At 44.6% G+C, this 13,964-nt stretch overlaps 4 protein-coding genes across 4 annotated transcripts; 3 read left to right on the top strand and 1 right to left on the bottom strand.

Annotated features, from left to right (window-relative positions):
* LOC125529446 (thylakoidal processing peptidase 1, chloroplastic-like) lies at positions 1-2,188 on the top strand (the record flags this gene model as incomplete). The annotated part of the gene is given in 6 exon segments (XM_048693855.1): positions 1-481; positions 577-645; positions 737-805; positions 945-1,031; positions 1,573-1,640; positions 1,730-2,188. Coding segments are annotated over 6 exon segments (898 nt in total), but the record flags the coding sequence as incomplete, so codon positions are not given.
* A 3,103-nt stretch (positions 2,189-5,291) lies between these two features.
* On the top strand, positions 5,292-6,881 carry LOC125529443 (annexin Gh1-like). The gene is made up of 5 exons (XM_048693852.1): positions 5,292-5,658; positions 5,752-5,979; positions 6,098-6,319; positions 6,386-6,475; positions 6,569-6,881. Exons 1-5 carry the CDS (start codon positions 5,449-5,451, stop codon positions 6,785-6,787), a joined length of 969 nt encoding a protein of 322 aa, XP_048549809.1. The 5' UTR covers positions 5,292-5,448; the 3' UTR covers positions 6,788-6,881.
* A 118-nt stretch (positions 6,882-6,999) lies between these two features.
* LOC125529444 (transmembrane emp24 domain-containing protein p24delta3-like) lies at positions 7,000-9,593 on the bottom strand. Its single transcript, XM_048693853.1, has 4 exons — positions 9,352-9,593; positions 7,404-7,613; positions 7,239-7,315; positions 7,000-7,144 (listed from the first exon to the last, which is right to left on the bottom strand). The coding sequence occupies exons 1-4, from the start codon at positions 9,550-9,552 to the stop codon at positions 7,000-7,002; spliced, it is 633 nt and encodes a 210-aa protein (XP_048549810.1). The 5' UTR covers positions 9,553-9,593.
* Positions 9,594-9,743: 150 nt separating this feature from the next.
* Positions 9,744-13,761, top strand: LOC125529445 (transmembrane protein 50 homolog). Its single transcript, XM_048693854.1, has 4 exons — positions 9,744-10,017; positions 10,115-10,214; positions 13,147-13,299; positions 13,382-13,761. The coding sequence occupies exons 1-4, from the start codon at positions 9,882-9,884 to the stop codon at positions 13,416-13,418; spliced, it is 426 nt and encodes a 141-aa protein (XP_048549811.1). The 5' UTR covers positions 9,744-9,881; the 3' UTR covers positions 13,419-13,761.
* Positions 13,762-13,964: the final 203 nt, after the last annotated feature.

Raw genomic sequence — 13,964 nt, 5'->3', positions numbered from 1 at the left:
GGGTTCGACGGCTGGGTCGTCGACGGCTGGGATCTCCGGCGCCGCGTCTCTGGCCGGATCGTCGTCGATTTCGATCGGGCTGTTCAACCCGGCGCACCTCCTCCCGTTCTTGCAGACCGCGAGGTGGCTCCCCTGCAGCGACCTCGCCCCCTCCTCGTCTTCGGCGCCATCGTCCCCTCCTCCCTCGCCACCGCTGCCTTCGATCCGTCCCTCCAGGAAGACGTTCAGCGGTGTTCCACCCGCCGGAGCTTCCGCTTCTGCTTCTGGCGCGATTGCCCGGAACATCGGTGCTAGTGCCACAATGAGCAGGAGCAACTGGCTGTCCAAGTGGGTGAGCTCGTGCTCCGACGACGCCAAGACGGCCTTCGCCGCCGTGACCGTGCCGCTGCTCTACAGCTCCTCCCTTGCCGAGCCGAGGTCCATCCCGTCCAAGTCCATGTACCCGACCTTCGACGTCGGTGACCGGATTCTCGCCGAGAAGGTAAAACATTTTAGGGAGGATTATCTGATGATTAATTTGTCATTTTGCTCGCTCTACTTGGTTTCTGATCTTTGTTGTAATAATGTGATCTGTAGGTGTCATATGTGTTCCGGGAACCAGAAATCTTGGACATTGTGATCTTCCGTGCTCCCCCAGCTCTTCAGGTATGATGATTTCCACTCTCTCCAATTTAGTGTTTCCATGGTTCATCATACTGGTGAATTTGATGCTAATTTGAGTGCAATGTTATGGCAGGATATGGGGTACAGCTCCGGTGATGTGTTCATCAAGAGGGTTGTGGCCAAGGGAGGGGACTACGTCGAAGTAAGCTTTTATCCCAGTGGTAGTGCCTTGTGTTTGTTTCTTTGCGTTGCTACTAGTAATTTGTTGTGCTTGTGCTGCAAAAAGTTTGATTCTTTGCTCGAGCCGAGCTATAACAGTTGTTCACTTGGTTCTTCTATAGGTGCGTGATGGCAAGTTACTGGTCAATGGGGTACTTCAAGATGAAGAATTTGTGCTGGAGGCACACAACTATGAGATGGAACCATTGGTATGTTTATCTTCTGTGTCTAGTCTCTAGTGTCTCTGCCACCGCGTATCTTGTATTCTGTGAGCTATGCCATCATTGTACATTATATGATCTTTGAACATTTAGGCCTTTTTGCGGTTGTTTTGCTAAATTGAGCTGAATTCTGGGACCTGTAGTTTGTTAGTAGAATACGGAGTATTTACTAATGCAAGTAAGATTATTCTGTTAGTGTCTAAAGAAGAAATCTTTGTAACAAACTTTTATACCTACGAGCGAATATAAATAAATAAGCGCTTATGAAAAGCCACCACAATGACAAAAGGAGCCTTAGCTGACATGATCCCATTGAAATGTTTGATTTTTGGTCAAAGCAAACAGAATCTGAAATTTTAGAATGAATTTGGCATTAAAAGTATCAATTGCGCCGCATACCGGCCCACTAGTAGCAGAGAATATTTCACCCAGCGTTGCGTATCTCCTTGCATATTCATACATGACAATGCCTATAGAAATGCCAGCCTTTCCGATTTCCGCGAACTAATCGCTGCTGTTATTCTTGCAGCTTGTGCCGGAAGGGTATGTGTTTGTGCTGGGAGACAACCGTAACAACAGCTTAGACTCCCATAACTGGTGTGCTCCGAGCTCCATTTTCATCCCATAAGCTTCAGCTACATAGTAGAATCCAGGTTTGATTACTTTTGTGATCTGTGGTGTTTCAGGGGGCCGCTCCCGGTGAGGAACATACTCGGCAGATCCGTGTTCCGGTACTGGCCACCGTCGAAGATAACGGATACAAGATACTACCAACCCGATGCGGCGCTCTACGCGGTGGGGATGTCGTGACGACACGTGCCTCCGGCGATGCCGTGGCAACCAATCCTCTTGTTTCATCGAGAGTTTGTATTTAGAACTGTGAATGAATTCCCGTTCCGTTCGTTTTTCGCTGCCTACTGGCAGGCGCTTGTTAAAAGACCACGAAAAGCTTGGTTATGTGTAGAGACTAGAGAGCAGCTGCTGAGGGAGCATTCATTCATTCATTTTGCTTCAGAGCTGGACGATTTTTGTTCTGCTTCCAGCAAGCTGGCTGGGAGATGTAAGGTACAGTATATTTGAAAAAAGAAAAAAAATGTAAGGTACAGTATATTAGAAAAAAAAGACGAATGCAAATGCAATGGCCAGCTGCTCTGTGGTTTCTTGTGTGTGTGTACTGAAACAGTTTTTTTTGTTTGCTTACTGTCAGAAACTGAGCTGGCATTGTGATTTTAGTGTAGTGAAGTCTGAGTTTCATCTGAATCACGAGCGAATTACTGCACTCTTTTAGCGTGAGCTATTACATTCTCTATTTTATTTAATGGGAATTGCATTCTCTTTTAGTATGGCATGAGTTGTGCGGCAGCCAACGATTAGTTGCAAATATGATAGCTTGTGATGCTTATGTGTTCATGGTAGAAATAGAAATGAGGCTGCATATATGCCTTGTTTTTATTTGAACAAAATAAACTCTTGACATCCTAAAATGCTAAAATTTTCTACCGTTAAATGATGTTATTTGAAAAAATGTTGTTGTTTACTACTCCCTATTTTCCGTGAATCGAATCAAATGTTACACAATGGGACATGAGACCAGTTACCAATGGACCATTGGGCCAACTCCATGCCCTCGAGCACAACATAGGGTCGGCCCATTCCCATCCCTGGACCCGACCCCTGGCCCGTCTTTTGGCAGCATTGCCCCTTTTCACGCTTCATCGTCAGCACGCGTGCGCAGCACCTGCGACGCCCAGGCCGATCGGAGCTCCCGAACGGGTCCCTGGCGCTCATGCACCCGTGCTCATGGGCCAGCCCAAGAAGAAGGCAAGTGCTCATGGGTCCTGGTCGCTCGATCATGCTTGATCGCTCAACCGTCGACTTTTGAAAAAAATACGAAAAAAATTAAAAGGGGAAAAAGAGAAAAAATACAAAAAATCATGAATTAGAAAATGTTCACGAATTTCGAAAAAAAGTTCAGAGAATTTGAAAAGAAGTTCGTGAAGTTATAAATGGTTCATCGAATTTGAAAAAAAATCATCGGATTCAAAAAAGTCCGTGCATTCTGATTTTTTTAGAAAAGGTTAAAAAAAAGATAAGGAAAAGAAATAAGAAAAGAGAAAAAAAAGGATATAAGTAGCCACAACAAGTGAGGTGTCACAAGTTTTTCTGTTTTGTTTGAGGGGTAGTAAGTTGTCACAAGTGGTTAGTGCAGTCTAGACACAAAGAGGAGGTCACGAGTTTGAATGAAATCAACCCACGCCTGACTTTTCTTCTGCAGGGGAGCAGAAAAAAGGAAAAAAAAGAATGAAAAAAATAGGAGGGGGGGTTGTGCGCCGGTTTGCGAGATGTGAAGTAACGGCCGCTGTATAGGAAATGCTCAGGCCGACGAGACACGGGAGAGGAGAGGCAGACAAGACACGGGAATGTCCCGTTTATCCGCAATCATCAAGGAACAAATAGGACATGCTCTCGTCCCGTGGTCGTGGTGACCATGAGACATGAAGCACCACACCACACTCCGTACTCGTGGCCACGGCGGCAATATCCTGTCCAGTGTTCCTATAGGTGGGTCGTGCTTTCCCAAGAAACAAACAAACAAACAAAAAAAGCAATCGTGGCGCACCGGCTTGGAGCTGGAAAGAGGTGACCCGTCCCAGTTCCGTGATGTGGACATGAAAATTCGGCCAAGGGCGAAAGAAAATAGAGCGAAAGGCAGCGAGGGGTTCCGAGTCAGCGCCCACCGGGCGGGAGTCCTCGAATGCCATGGCATGGGTGCCACCAGATATACCACCACACCGTCACCGTCACCGTCGGCTCGGCCGCAAAAGCAGCATCGGCGAGGAATTTTATGTCGAGCAGCAAGCAAAGGCAGCGCGATCCGATCCTTTCTCTCTTCAGAAACCAAACCAAAAGAAAAGGAGGAGCGTCTTCCTCCTTTCTCTGGAAAACCTTTGTGCGCCAAGCCAACTTTACGGCGTCTCCATCTACTACTGTACGTCTTGCTCAATTCGGCACGTAGGATCTTTTCCGCTGTCAACCACTTGCTACTGGCGGCCTGCCCTTTGCTTCCTCCGCTCCACATGACCACATCTTTGGAGTTTTTTTTTTGAGGCTGCACTGCTGCGCACTTGGTTCTCCCTATTCCCTCTTCTTTATCAACTTACTGCGTACTTTGGTCATTAGCTGACCCTCGTTTCAACTCGGCTCAAGAATAATACTCAAGGAGTAATACGTTTGGTCATCAACCGAGCTTCGTTTCAGCCCGGCAAAATTAAGAATATAATTTGACACCGGTGGCACCATGACAGGTGTAAATCGTAGGTTTTATGTTTCGCAAATGCGCATTCTTGGATGAAGTCTGAACCCAATAAAGCTGGAACTGTCCAAGGAGAAAATAAAAGGTCTGCTTCTGTGGCGTAAAAATGGAAAACTGCGTGTACACTTTCGAATTTTCTTTTTTTGAGAATCGCAGTACGTATGTAGACGCTCACGACACGCACTGCACTCACCCTTATAAGCACATGCACGTAATCCTACCCCTTTAAGCATCTCCGAGAGAACGAGCCGGATAATTGTTCACCATGGTAATGTTGCCACGAAAATTTGTAGAGTACATCCATACTACATCCTACAATATAGCTCTGTGATTTTCATTTTTTTTTGAATTTGTAGAAGGTAACATAGTCTTTTTCCCAGACTAAGTTCGACTAAGAGGATTACACATTACTTGACTGGATTCGATCATCATAGGACCTAGATTCAGATTGATTTAATTACCTTTTTTTAGGGGTAGATTCATCTAATTACCTGCATTCCATAGAAGCTAAGAAGGGCTTAAAAGTCAAGATCCCTATGAACGCTGAAAACCCAGTCCCTGCACTCAGAACCACAATGCTGAGTAGGACAACACATTTGCCTCATGTCTCCTTTTCATTGCTTACCTTTTTGACCAAATTCAGATAACTTTCTTCCTTGCTCCTTCCTTCCTTCCTTCCTTCCTTCCTTCAGGAATGTTCAGTACTCCACCATTCAGAAACTTGGTTATCAACCATGTACTATAAAGGCATCATAGGATATGACTTCAGGGTGACTGATCTAATAATAATTCACATTCCATCCAAGCTAAAAAGGCCTTTAAAGTCATGATCCCCATGATGGCTGATGAAAATCCTACCCCTGCACTCAAAACGAATGCTGAGTGTGAGTATGACACACATTTCCCTCCTCTTTCCTTTCCATTGCCTCCTTTTCTGGCCAATTCCAGATAACTTTCTTCCTTTCTCCTCCCCTCCTTCATTAAAAGGAAGCCAGGAACAACATGGCTCTCTCTCCCCCTCTCCCTTATGCATCTCTGCACTAGCCATGGTTCACACATCGAAAGCCTCAGCACGGCGCTGAAGTGCCGATCATGGCCGCCCGTTCTCCTGCCGCCGCAGGGTTCGAAAACGAGTGCAGAGAGATCCATGGCGCGTGCGACGAGCCGCGCCGCCTGAGCCGCCTCCTGGCTCACCGGAGCGCGTCGGAGAGGCAGCAGATCAAGGCGACGTACCGTGCAATGTTCGGCGAGGACCTCGCCGGCAGGCTCCACAAAACCCTCACGGCCAATCAGGACAATGAGGTAATAAGATAGACAAAGGGCATAACAGGTAGGCAGACTGGCAGAGCGTCTCAACGTACTCTGCTTTCAGTCTCACATGGCCTCCCTCTCCAGCTCTGCAACCTGCTCTACCTGTGGATGCTTGACCTGGCGGAGCGAGACGCGATCATGGCGAGGGACGCCATCGAGAGCGGCGCGGCGGCCGATTACCGCGCCCTTGTCGAGGTCTTCACGCGGCGGAAGCAGGACCAGCTCTTCTTCACCAAGCAGGCGTACCTGTCCAGGTTCAAGAAGAACCTGGAGCAGGACATGGACACCGACCCCTCGCACCCTTATCAGAGAGTATGTCTGCCCTGTCCACGTCCTGCTTCTCGTTCTGGTTTCAGTCATTTTTCTTCCGTTTCTACCTGGCAAAGGTAGCTCACTCCTTTGCCGGGTTTCCCCCTCGTGGTTCGAGCAGCTATTGGTAGCTCTGGCAACCTCCCACAAGTCGCACCACGATGAACCCAGCCGGCACATCGCGAAGTGCGACGCCAGGCGATTGTACGACGCCAAGAACGGTGGCGGCACGGGATCGGTCGACGAGGCCGCCATCCTCGAGATGTTCAGCAAGAGGAGCATCCCACAGCTCAGGCTGGCGCTCTGCAGTTACAAGCATATATATGGGCATGACTTCACCAAAGTAAGCAAACTCAATGGCAGTCTCTGAATGTGAATCTTGGCCAATCATGAATGTGTATGTATGCAGGCACTGAAGAAGAATTTGGCTGGTGATTTTGAAGAGTCTCTGAGACTTGTTGTCAAGTGCATCTACAGTCCTTCCAAGTATTACTGCAAGGTGAATAACAGAAACGCAAGCAGTGCTGTACTTGAATTTGTACTAGCTACATCGCTGGTCCCTGACTCATTCTTCTGTTCTTGGCCTTGTCAGTTACTGCAGAGAAGCATGCAACGCCCAGAAGCCCATAAAAGGTTGGTTACGAGGGCTATCTTGGGCAGCGACGACGTCGGCATAAACGAGATCAAGTTGGCGTTCAAGAGTAACTTCGGAAAGAACTTCGCAAATTTCATCCATGAAAGCTTACCACAGAGTGATTACAGAGAGTTTCTTTGGTTGTGGCAAGGGGGCCGGTGCCCAGTAGCATCATAAAATTGGTACTTGCATTTTGTTTTGTAATAGTGGTAAGTTGAACATGAAGAGTGGCAGCAGTGCCATCTTATCTGAACTTGGGATTAGGTGAGAACATGCTATCATTTATCTGTTACATAATTGCTTAACATCCATTGTGGCAAAATTATTATATTTCATCTAGTACTAAATAGAACATAGAATGTATGTATGCTGCAGAGGAGTATATAATCTCAGATAAGCTTCTTCTTTCGGAAGTACCGTTTTAGATGCACCAGCTGCATAACTGAAACACAAATGCAAACACCGAGCGACATCATGCTCAACCATAAGACCCTAGCATTCGTCACCTCACTGACATCTCTCATGTCGGATTCTCTGCATCAAGAACAATATTTTTAGACGGAATAGTTACGTCTTTTGGCATCAACAAAATTGATGAAACACGACCGGAGAAGTGCATTGGACTTACTTGGTCCTCAGCACGAGCAGATTTTCATAGATTGTTTGGACAGATTCATCAAGCTTAAACAACTCTAGCGCAACTCCCTATTCAGGAAAGGCACTGTCATCCAAACGAGGAAAACAACGAAATTGAAAAATGATGGGTATACCATCATAATTTCATGTACTTCACCTCAATCTTTTCCTTTTTAGCAATAGCATCCCAATCTTTTGCCGCGATACCAATTTTCCAGTCAAGATTTAGTTTCACCACCAAACCCTTGTTATCACCGTCAACTGTAAAGCAAGCCAAGTAATTTCCTGCTTCTGATGTGGTAAATGCAAACTGGTCCACCGTAACCTTATCTTTCTTGTGTATGGTATCCCCAAAAGGGGATGTGATCTGCAAGAATTATGTACATCAAAACGGATACAAATGAGTCAAGAAAACAGAAATTGGAGTCAGTTCCAAGAAATTACAAGGGGAAATAAATATACAGTTAAAACTGAATGATAAAGCGTGGAAGGAAGCCTAGTGACGGGATTTTTTTTGGAACTCTACTGCCCTTGCACACGCACACTGCATAGCTACAGGAATATAACGTATGCAATAATATCATGTGATGCAACTATGGAACCAAAGTTACAGCTAATAGAATAGTAGAAGGTGTCAAGGTGGATCATAATTCCAATGCCTCCCAATTCGCAAGTACTTATTAGTTCTTCCTATTCCTAGTTATGACTCAGACTGAATTAAAATACTGCAGATTCTCTCTATTTATGATCTTCTGTTTCCTTCAGTAAAGCACTAAAACATCAAAACCATGTGATTGTAAGGCATGATATGGCACATGCTTGAGAATTCAGCCCTAGTTTAGTGGCTGGAATTCAAGGTGCTGAACCCACCCACCCGTGTCCGAGTCCGCTATGCGGACTCAGATGGGTTGCTATCCGCGTTAATTTGCAGAGAGGTCTCACTTTTATATAACAGTGGACTTACCCCTTTAGCCAATGTATTTTTGATATGGAACATGCAGGAAAAGGAAAATTTTGAACTATCAACTCCAATTTTCATGGGTACAAGGTGAAAACCAAAATCAAACAAAGGTAATTTCGAAACAACACATATAATTCAATGTCGATGTAAAACTCCAGATATAATAGAAAAAATGGATAAGGCGCCAGGACAAATCAAATCACCGTTGTGCCCCATTATGTATTCTATTTCAGTGAATTCAATGCTTTTTTTTGTGACCACAGTGAATTCAATGTTGAAGATGATAATGAGCCCTGGTTGAAAGCAAAACACACCTTTGGTAAACTATGGATCATATAGAATGTTTAAATAATTCCTTATATATTTTCACTAGCAAAAATGGATAAGGCGCCAGGACAAATCAAATCACCGTTGTGCCCCATTATGTATTCTATTTCAGTGAATTCCATGTTTTTTTTTGTGACCACAGTGAATTCAATGTTGAAGGATGATAATGAGCCCTGGTTGAAAGCAAAACACACCTTTGGTAAACTATGGATCATATAGAATGTTTAAATAATTCCTTATATTCCTTTTATGTGTACACGCACAATGTGAAATAATCACATGTACTAGTATCTTTGAAAATGAATAAAGGTACCAAATGTTTTTCAGTACAACCAGCACCTGAGCCCCAGATCAATGTAGAGATATGCCAATGAATCAATGATTTCCCAACTGGTAATAGCCACCGATGACTCGTTACAATTTTCTGACGACTTTACCAACCGATTCTACCCCCGGTGACTCGTTCAATATTCTCATCTGCATTCTGCAACTTTGCAAAGGATCCTCACCATGAACAGATCAACCCAGTCGCTGTAAATTCATTGCTTTCTCCCTTTTCCGATCGAATATACTACTTACTAGAATGTGAACCCAATCCAGCCACTGTAAATTTGAGCTATCAATAAAAGCGGCAGCAGTCCTGCCATGTTTTTCCAAATAAATGAGGGGAGATGGTTCACCCGCGACTAACCCAACCCTCATCATTCATTTCGCAGTGTTGAACGTTAAATCCTTCCATTTTATAACCTCCCACATTGCATTTATGCACCGATCGTTCGGGCGGATTATGAAATGTAAATGTACGTAAATGAATTACCTTGACGGAGACGGTGGGATGGACCTGCTGGTGCTCGTAGAGGACGGCGTAGTCGCCGATGACGACGACGTTGGACCGGATCTCCTCCGCCACGCACTTGGTCCCCGACGGCGCGATCTCCAGCCACACCGCCCCGGCGCCCGCCGCCATCCACCACAGCACCGCCGCCGCCGCCGCCGCCCACGCGCCACCTCGCGCCATTGTCGCCTCTTCCTGCTGGTCACACTTCCCTCCCAACCTCCTTCCTCTCCCAGATTGTTTTTTGAGGGAACACCACACCAATGGCTCCATCCTTTTTCGGCCCAGTAGGCCCATTAACACGTGAGGCCCCATTGGGCCAGATTAATCAATGCTGAACATCATCACATTACGCGGAGGAACCGAGTCCGATTCAAAGCCCAACATCCTATCCAACCCCTCTCGGTGCAAAAAGAGAAGAGGAAATCGGCAGAAAGAAAAGGCGAGAAGGAAGGAGGCAACGAAGCGAGGGGATTCCGCGGAGTTGGTGGAGGCGAGGGTTTGGTGCGGCCATGGAGAACCTGGCGATGCTGTGGGGGATCATCGGGCCGGGCGTCGCCGGCGCGCTCTTCGGCGCCGGCTGGTGGTTCTGGGTCGACGCCGTCGTCTGCAGCGCCGTCCAGGTCTCCTTCATCCACTACCTGCCCGGTAACCAGATCCCCTCCCTCCCGCTTCCCCAGGCTTTGGTGATTCGTGTCGCGGCTCCGAGGTCGGGAATTGACGTGTCTCTGTGGGCGATTTGCAGGGATCTTCGCGTCGCTGGCCGCGCTCATGTTCAATTGCGTCGACAAGGATGCCATCGGGAACGACTACTACTCGTCCTACGGGGATGATTCCGAGTGGAGGTCAGATTACTGCTCGATTTGGCACCAGTTGATCGAATTGATCGCTGAATTCAAGATACTGTGTAGTATTAACCAAAGATTAGGTTACTGAAATTCCTAGTGGATGATTGGATTGAACCCTGAATATATACACGTTAACTGCACGACCGGAAATTTAGTTATGTTTGCAATTATAATGTCACACACTGAATTTATGATGTGTTTGTTGGGTGTGTCTAGGTCACATCTAGATGTGCTCTAGTTATTGCACATCCAAGTGAGTGAATCAAACATAAAGAGGAAAAGAAAAAAGAAAAAAAGAAAATATCCACACGAATCTCGACGTAGGATCAATGACATAAGATTTAGATGTGCAATACTTATGGCACATCTAGATGTGCTTTAGCAAAACTGGTGTTTATTTTAGTTGACCAATTGGTTCTGGATGAAACCAAACTGATTAGGTACCTTGACTATTCTTGTGTCAAAAGAGAAAAGCCATGATATCTTGGACCTAGGTTAGGTTCTTAAGTCATCTCAGGCCTGACCATATGTTAAGGGCTGACTGATCTGATTACATGAGTCTGAATGGTTTAGCGAAGTCATATTAAGGCTTCTTTGGGTGGTCATGGATGTGCTTGGACCAATTGATTCTGGATGAAACCAAACTGATTACGTACCTAGGCTATTCTTGTGTCAAAAGAGAAAAAGTTACGGTGTATTTGACCTAGGTTAGCTGCCCAAGTCATCTGAGGCCTGACCATATGTCAAAGTCTGACTAATCTTATTATGAGTTTAAATGGTTTAGAGAAAGTCATATTAAAGCTTCTTTGGGTGGTCGTGGATGTGCTTGACACCTAAGTCTGTAAGTCAACAGTGTGACCTCTCTTTTGATAGTTCTAACAGCTAAAACAGTTACTATATCTCATGAGGGTAGCACCGGTTTCTCTATTGCTAACGATCCTCATTATTTCCCTATTAGCACTGCTCATCAATCTTCATTGTATGCTACTCTATTTCTATCATATTCCTGTTTCCCTTGACATTTAATTTAACATGTGTCAAACACCTACATATTTTGTTACCGGTTTCTGTTACTGTGGCTTGCCTTTCAAGCCGAGCTTTTTCCATGATGTGCCAATATGGTACAATCCCAATGGGGTTCAAAAAGAAACTCTTATTGGTTGAAACTCTTACCGGTTTCTGTTACTTGTATGCTTATTTGGATTTATTTCTGAATTATAGTTGTACTCCCTCCGTTTTTATTTAGTCCGCATATTGGCTTTGGTCAAAGTCAAACTTTGTAAACTTTGACAAAGTTTATAAACAAAAATATGAACATATACAATAACAAATCAATATCACTAGATTCATTATTGAATGTACTTTCACATCATATAAATTTGTTATGTTAAATGTTTATATATTTTCTCTAAACTTGGTCAAACTTTATAAAGTTTGACTTCAGTCAAACCTAATATGCAGAGTAAATAAAAACGGAGGGAGTATATATTAATTTCTGTCGTTCAACTTTCTGCTGCGTGACTGCCTGAGCGAGATAAAAAAAAAGTGCAGTTTCACCTATTTTCTTCTAAATATCATACGTGCATAAAAAATTGATGTTGGTAGAGGTGGAAAGTTAGGACTTCAAGTGTCTACTGTTGTGAAGCCCATTTTTCTAAAATTGTAGACCCGTGTATAACATTTTTATTATATCGTGGTTAGTTTCTATGTTGTTATCTTTGTAAATATTCATTGGGAAAGATCAGAATAATTTATTCCAAACCTATAGTTGCAATCTGACCAAGATCATAGTTAGAATGCTTGATTAAGTTATTTTTATGGCTCTAGGTTTTCGAACTAATCTCTTTGTATAATATTTTATATGTTGGAGTCAAAGGAATACGTTTAATTTTCCTGAACTGATGTGCTGCACATTCTGCAAATATTTTAAGCTTCATTCCAGCCATACAAAGCCAATGCAAGGATTAGCTAAAACTTCTTCAAGAAATTTGAAATAAGCCACATGGTTCTTTAAGGAGGAAAATAGTAGGAGAGGCTCCTATTGTGGTATGATATATAAGTAAAGATATTTACGACATGGGGTTGAGCTATGACATACTCCCTCCGTCCCGAGTTACTTGTCTTAGATTTGTCCGTATCTAGTCACTTTTAGTGTCAGATACATCCACTAGGCAAATCTAAGACAAGTAATTTGGGACGGAGGTAATATAAATAAAGATATTTACAACATGGGGTTTAGCCCTTATAGAGGAACATAGAAAATAGGAACATTACACTGTCAACAGAAGTGAAAATATAATCAGTAAGTGGGATCCTTGGCCTTAGCAGATGAAGCCACACGGATATCTTGCAACAAGATGAATCTTAAAATGTAGGCACAGTCTACGCAAGCCCGGAATGTTGAAGGTTTACTTGTTTATTAGGTTCAAGTGCAGGGGTTAAGGGTTTTCATTTTATGGCATCTATTCATTTATGTTGTGCAGAATCTCAAACTCGTTGTCGAGATGCTATCTCAAACTGATGAAGTGCTTTTGACCAAAAGAACGTTGTAGTTGCAGCATGTTACTATGTGATCGCACTGATTCATTCTGCCTCTTTGTGTCTTTCATTAGAGTATAAGTAGACAAATAATGGGTGCTCGACAACTTCCTTTTACACGAAGCAATTGCTTAGGAACCTTAGTGTACAATCTGCGCCGTTTCCCTCTCTACTTTAGATCTTAGCACCCAATCAGTATGTCTGTACTAAGGATGAAGGCCTGTATTGGGAGTTTCTCTAGGGTTGGTAAAGCGAAATGGACGCCACCCTAGCCCATTGAGTGCTGGGTACAGTAGTTTACTAGCAAATGGGATTTAATGTGCAAGAAGGATTTTCTCCTGTCCTGAGATACTACATTGTATTGTTCTAACAAGGGTTTCTTAATGCGCAGGGTGAAGCTCTGGCTTTTCGTCGCCTATGTAGTTTCTTTCGTCTGCCTGGCTGGATCAGTGGGTTTGTTGGTGCAAGACGCCCTGACAGACAAGGGCCCTTCTGTGTGGACTGGTGTTGCCGGCGTCCTGCAATGCGTTTTTGTGTTGATAAGGTATATCGGCAACTTCGTCTCTGCCTCCCTCCTTGATTCACTTGGCCAGTATGCGTGTCCTGACGTCGCATCGCCTTTGCAGTGGGTTGACATACTGGACGTGCCACACCGAGGAATAGGAAGGGTCAAAATGCTGTGAGCGGACTGGGATGGATGGTAAAACTTGTCGCGAAGACGTCTGCTCTACTGCCCGTGTGTGGTCCTGTGTAAATTAACGTTCATTCCAGGGCGCGATTACTGCTACGATAAAAAAAAGGTGGGATTACTGAGTGTCTGTTGTGTGCATAGCTGACTGCTTCCTGAAATGGATCCGTAGCATCAGTACTACTACGTGTTTATTATCATAATTTGTTGTGAGCCTGTGGTGCTTGGTGGCTCGAGAGGTTAGCATTGAGATTGGATCACGAGCAAATCGTTATTACTGTCAAACCTCCCTATGAAAATTCAGTTGACTCCATTAAAGCTGCTGCTTGGGCGGTTGCTGCTCGCAGATTCTTATTTCTTGGTGATCGCAAGACAGTAGACGGGGCATAATGTCACACCGGGTTCTTTTTGGGGGACTGCATCGCTCCTTAAATCCAGATGCCGTTGCAGGCTGATTCTTTTGGTGCCCGTAAACAAAATTTGTCAGTCGATCTAGATCGTGTGACGTCTGTGTCCTGAAT

The sequence above is a fragment of the Triticum urartu genome, unplaced genomic scaffold, assembly GCF_003073215.2.
Source record: "Triticum urartu cultivar G1812 unplaced genomic scaffold, Tu2.1 TuUngrouped_contig_5604, whole genome shotgun sequence".
Lineage (NCBI taxonomy): Eukaryota > Viridiplantae > Streptophyta > Magnoliopsida > Poales > Poaceae > Triticum > Triticum urartu.
Note: the sequence above shows the minus strand (reverse complement) of the source record. Positions and strands in the feature narration are given on the sequence as shown.